Consider the following 5835-nt stretch of genomic DNA (forward strand, 5'->3'; position numbering starts at 1 on the left):
GTCAACAGGCTTTAGAAAGCACCTATACCCTCTGGGCTAGGAAGGGTGGCAAACAAAACTCAAAATAGGGACTCTTGCAAAACCAGATTCCTGCCTCCGGAAAGCTCACCGGAGACACGAATTAAGCAAAACAAGTGCACAACTTTCTGTAAGAAGGATGTGTTCAACTTGGATTTTCCCTCTTCAGGCACCTCAGCGAGGGGCTCCGCCCGGCCGTCGTGGGGCGCTGCTTCCTCCCGTGCGGCGGGGGGCGCTGCCTCCTCCGGGACGGCGGGGGGCGCTGCGGGCCGGGCGGCGGGGGCGGCCCGGGCCGGCGCGGCGAGCGGCTCGGCGGATGGAGAGTCTGGCCGCGGCCGGCGGCGCCGCCTCCTTGTCGGGCCGGGCACGGCGGGCCGGGGCCTTTGTGTGAGGCGGTGGCGACGGCGGCGATGGTGCTCGGGTCCCGTGGAGCCGGGTAAGCGCGGTCGGGTGAGGGCTGCCTCGGGTCGAGCCGGACTCCCGCTCGGCCTTCCCGTCGCCCTGGCCGGACGCGCCCCGCTGGGGTTCTCAGCCGGCCGCATTCTCCCTCCGGGCGGCCGGGCCGCGGCTCCCCGGCCTGCACTCGGCCGGCTCCCGGGCTGCTGGCCTGGGTCGCAGGAGGCGGCGTGCGTTGTCTGGGGCGACCCCCTGGCCGGAGCGGCGCACCCCCCGCCCAGTCCAGCCCCTGCCTCCGCGGATCGCAGGGCAGACCTCGGCGCCGCCACACGGTTGGGGCGCACTCCTAGCAAATTACAGATCTACAGGGTGCCCGGAGCCTCCCACGGTGGAGGAGTGACCATCAGGGCGCGGGAGACTGGCGGTTGGTACACAGCAATATCCAGACGAGTTCTGGAGCCCGGAAAAAGTTGGTAATTGTTGGTGCGATGGAGAAGGGCTGTGCTGCTCAGGGCGAGTTGTGAGACGTACAAGCATGTGACAAGCTGTACTTCCGAGGTGCGCAGGAGCCGAAAGGGGGAAAACTGATGTTAAAGAAGGAATCTTTCCCTTGCATAAGGCATCCAGTTGTTAGTATAATGTTGGTAAAGACAAATGCAGCGTACTTAAGTAATGTTAAACACCACATCTGTGTTCGCTTTGCTTTCTTCTTTGGTTATGAATTTAGCTTCTTCCACAGAACACACTGATGCGGTGAAATCAACATCTGGATTGGCTCTGGGAAAGGCCAGAGAGTAGGCATGTAGCCTATGAAGGGCGAGATGGGGATTCAAGAGGGTGAGATTTTGAGCTTGGTCAGGTGGCTCATATCTGTAATCTAACATTTGGGAAGTAGAGGCAGGAGGATCGTGAGATCAAGGCCATCCTTAGTAACAGCAATTTCAAAGTAAGAAAGGAGGTTTATTTTGAGATTTGAAAGGACAGCTATGATAGACAACTAAAAGTGCTAGCGTTCTCTCTTCCTCATTAGGTGATGGAGCATTGATAATGCTGTTCAAGTATGTTTGTGGCATTTGGCATCATGAGGAAAAAGAATAGACTTCATAACAGAAGAAAGTTTGTATAGAAAGAAGTTAATAAAGAACCTGAGCCCGCTGTTTTGTTGGTGTAGAGGATTGTGCTCAACAGAAAGTCTCCCGCTCAGCTGGAAGAGTCCTAGCTTGACACCTACAGCCATGCGTCTCTTTTTAACAGTCTGGCGTTATAGCCCAGGCTGTCCTAGAACTCTGATTTCTCCTCCACCTAATTCTAGCTTTCCAGAATCACAGGTATATGCCACTGTACTTGGTCTTGGTCTCTTAGGTTTTTGTTTGTTTTTGTTTTTTAAAGATTTATTTGTTTTTGTTCTGTGTGCATGAGTGCCTGAATGTAAATGTACTGTGTGTGTGTTGCCTAAGTAAGTCAGGAGAAAGTGTCAGATGCCATGGAATTATAATTCTAGACTTTTGGATGCTGGGAATGGAACCTGGGTCCTCTACATGAATAGCAGATGCTCTTAGGGGCTTTGCAATCCCAGCCTTTTAGACTTTCAAGAGCAAGCTAATCAATTTCTTTCTTCTCATCCCTTTTGGGTTTTGTCATAAAGACTCTAGTTGAGAATATGCAGGCTGAAGATCATTTCCTCCTTCTTATCTTCGGCTTCCATTTTTCTTACTCATTCATTCCTGCTCAGCCAGGACCCACCCAGAATGGTTGTATTTTTGCCTACACAGAACCTTCTTTTAGGGTTGTTTGGCTATCTCACCTTTTTGTCCTGTCCACAGATTGACGTTGCTGATCCAGGGGCAACTTCGTAGGAGCTGCTAAGATGGGCATGAGGATCAAACTGCAAAGCAGCAACCACCCCAACAACCTGCTGAAGGAGCTCAACAAGTGCCGGCTGTCAGAGACCATGTGCGATGTCACCATTGTGGTGGGGAGCCGCTCCTTTCCTGCACATAAGGCTGTGCTGGCATGTGCAGCCGGGTACTTCCAGAACCTGTTCTTAAACACTGGGCTTGACGCTGCCCGGACCTACGTGGTGGACTTCATCACGCCTGCCAACTTCGAGAAGATTCTCAGCTTTGTCTACACATCAGAGCTTTTCACAGACCTGATCAACGTTGGGGTCATTTATGAGGTCGCCGAGCGACTGGGTATGGAGGACCTCCTCCGGGCCTGCCACTCTACTTTCCCAGACCTAGAGAGCACTGCAATGGCTAAGTCCTTGACCAGCACCCATGACAGCCAGTCTGTTACTCTGAGTTGTCCTTCAGTAGACCCTGCCCACCCGTTTGGTCCCGATAGAAACTATATGTTGTCTGCTGATGCTGGAGGGAGCTATAAAGAGGAAGAGAGGAATGCTGCAGGGGATACTAGTCATAGCTTGGCCCTGCCACAGCTGCCACTGCCACCAAAGACAGAAGACCACGACGCCCCTGTTCCGTTTACGTCTGTTCCCAGTATGGCAACCCTACCGGTCCTAGGCACTGCCAGCACAGGCATCCAGACCAGCACGAGTTCTTGCCAGCCATACAAAGTTCAAAGCAATGGAGACTTCAGTAAAAACAGCCTCTTCACCTTGGACAACGCCATAGACTCTACACCCAGGACCAATTCCTGTCAGAGCAATAGTGACCACTCCAGAGATCCAGGCTTTGGGCAGATGGAGGACCTCCAAATGGAGGAACTGGGGGAAGATGATTTGCAGTTTGAGGACCCGGCTGAGGACATTGGGACAGCGGAGGAGGTGATTGAACTGAGTGATGACAGTGAGGATGACCTGACTTTTGGTGAGAGTGACAGCCGGGAGAGTAAGGCCATGCCCTGCCAGGTATGCAAGAAAGTTCTAGAGCCCAACATCCAGCTGATACGGCAGCACGCCCGGGACCACGTAGACCTGCTCACAGGCAACTGTAAGGTCTGTGAGACCCACTTCCAGGACCGAAACTCCCGGGTGACCCATGTCCTGTCCCACATTGGTATTTTCCTGTTCTCCTGTGACATGTGTGAAACCAAGTTCTTTACCCAGTGGCAGCTAACTCTGCATCGACGGGATGGCATATTTGAGAATAATGTTATTGTCCACCCTAATGAGCCCATGTCTGGGAAACTGGCTCTCTTCTCAGGGGCAGCCTACCCTGAGTTGAAATGTGCTGCTTGTGGGAAAGTGTTGGCCAGAGATTTCCATGTGGTCCGAGGCCACATCCTCGAGCATCTGAACTTGAAGGGCCAGGCCTGCAGCGTCTGTGACCAGCGCCACCTCAACCTGTGCAGCCTCATGTGGCATACTCTCTCTCACCTGGGCATTTCAGTCTTCTCCTGTTCGGTCTGTGCCAGCAGCTTTGTGGACTGGCACCTCTTAGAGAAGCACATGGCGGTGCACCAGAGTCTGGAGGATGCCTTGTTCCGCTGCCACTTATGCAGCCAGAGCTTCAGGTCGGAGGCCGCCTACCGCTACCACGTCAGCCAGCACAAATGCAGCAGTGGCCTTGACACTCGGTCTGCTTTGGGGCTCCCACACCTAGCCCTCCAGAAGCGGAAGCTGCCGGTGGCTGCAGAGGAGTTTCTCAGTGAGGAACTGGCTCTGCAGGGCCAACCTGGGAACAGCAAGTACAGCTGCAAGGTGTGTGGCAAAAGGTTCGCCCACACGAGCGAGTTCAACTACCATCGGCGGATCCACACAGGTGAGAAGCCTTACCAGTGTAAGGTGTGCCACAAGTTCTTCCGAGGGCGCTCAACCATCAAGTGCCACCTCAAGACGCACTCGGGGGCGCTCATGTACCGATGTACCGTCTGTGGCCACTACAGCTCCACCCTTAACCTTATGAGCAAACATGTCGGGGTGCACAAAGGCAGCCTCCCACCTGACTTCACCATCGAGCAGACCTTCATGTACATTATCCATTCCAAAGAGGCTGAAAAGAACCCGGACAGCTGACTGGGGCTCAGCACAGCCGGAGGGGGCTTCCAGGCGGCAGCCGGGATGCTGATTCTTTAGAGGCTGTTGGACCTTCCTCAGCTGACGCTCCAGTTTTGCCTTGCTAGGAGTCCTGTTCTGTCTTGTGTTGAGAGAAGAAATAGCACATAAGCTGTTACTGTTTTTGAGAGGCAACAGCCCTGTTACATTTACCTCCATACCTATTCTTGCCCATAGAGGGCAGCGGTTTTGATAATTTTTGAGGCTGGCTTTAGGATCTAGTCAAGTGGCCCTGTCACCTGGGTCCCTTTGCCAGTTTCTCTAGTTGTAGTTTACTGATAGGTTTTTATGCTGCTAAGAATCCGACCAACAGCCTCACTGAATAGCAGAGGTGGGGACAGGTTTTCACTGTGGCTGTGAGTACCAGCATTCGGGCGGGACAACAGTGGGAAGATGGGGGAATGTGGCCATTCAGAAGGAACCAGCCTCAGGGCAGCTTATCTCCGCTCCCACACCCTCCGCAGCGGAGACAAGCCCTCAGGAGCTGCACTGCTTGAGCCACAGCTCAGTCTGACTGGACAGTGGAAGTCTCACGGCAGCTAGATCCACACTGAGGACTGAGCCTTCTGTTTTGGTTGGAAAGCATTGGGTGTCCCATGGTGCCAGCAGATGGGGCAGCCTGGATGGAAGAAGCGGCTCTCCTTTCCCCTCATTTCCAAAGAAACACGGTTCTATAGAGTGAGAACCCTGGACGTCAAACCTTTTATCAGGAGCAGAGAGGGCAGAGCCACTTCGGTGTGGCCACCTGCCACCTGGCCTCCGTGCGTCTCCCTAACCTTGCATCTCGTGGGCATAGAGATGTCCCTCAAGCAGCAGTCTTGCCTTAACTTACATCAAGTCTCCCACTCAGGATGGTTTGACCTACGGCATAGATGAGGAGACCCTGTGAGGTGGTGGATCATGAGCTCTTTGGGATTAAAGGAACCTGAGTAACTGGTATATAGCAGGATGTGCTTTCCAACTGTCCCAGTTGGGTAACTTGTTTACTTGGTGGTAAAAATGTGGGAGTTTGGCAGTTCACCTGCTGAAATTGGTTCCGGTCTTTCATTGCATCACCTCCAGGGGGCACTCTTGGATGGCAGCTGGTTTGGGCCTCCCCTGTGGCTGTTTGGCTTCATTCTTAGTCTATGAAGGGGTCTTGCCCAGAAAAAAAAAGGGCTAAAGAGGACCCTTGATCTTGCATACTTATGGCACTTCAGTAGCTCATACTACCTCACCCTGCTCAGGTGAGCTCTGAGAGTCCCAAATTTTGGGCTCAGCCTCTGATGCTGCCCCCAAGTGGTACTCAGCAGCACCCTGGGCTGTTTCATAAGCAAGTGGTTTTAAGTAACTCACAAAGCCTTTTTAGACATTAGTATTTATTTATTTTTTTCTGATTTGTATACACGTTACCCAGCATCTCT

General features: G+C 53.2%; 1 protein-coding gene across 1 annotated transcript; it reads left to right on the forward strand.

The window, feature by feature from the left end:
- Positions 1-343: 343 nt before the first annotated feature.
- Positions 344-5371, forward strand: Zbtb39 (zinc finger and BTB domain containing 39). The gene is made up of 2 exons (XM_055612043.1): positions 344-454; positions 2238-5371. The coding sequence occupies exon 2, from the start codon at positions 2282-2284 to the stop codon at positions 4391-4393; it is 2112 nt and encodes a 703-aa protein (XP_055468018.1). The 5' UTR covers positions 344-454; positions 2238-2281; the 3' UTR covers positions 4394-5371.
- The last annotated feature ends 464 nt before the right edge of the window (positions 5372-5835 follow it).

Source organism: Psammomys obesus, unplaced genomic scaffold, assembly GCF_907164565.1.
Source record: "Psammomys obesus unplaced genomic scaffold, mPsaObe1.curated_primary_1811, whole genome shotgun sequence".
Lineage (NCBI taxonomy): Eukaryota > Metazoa > Chordata > Mammalia > Rodentia > Muridae > Psammomys > Psammomys obesus.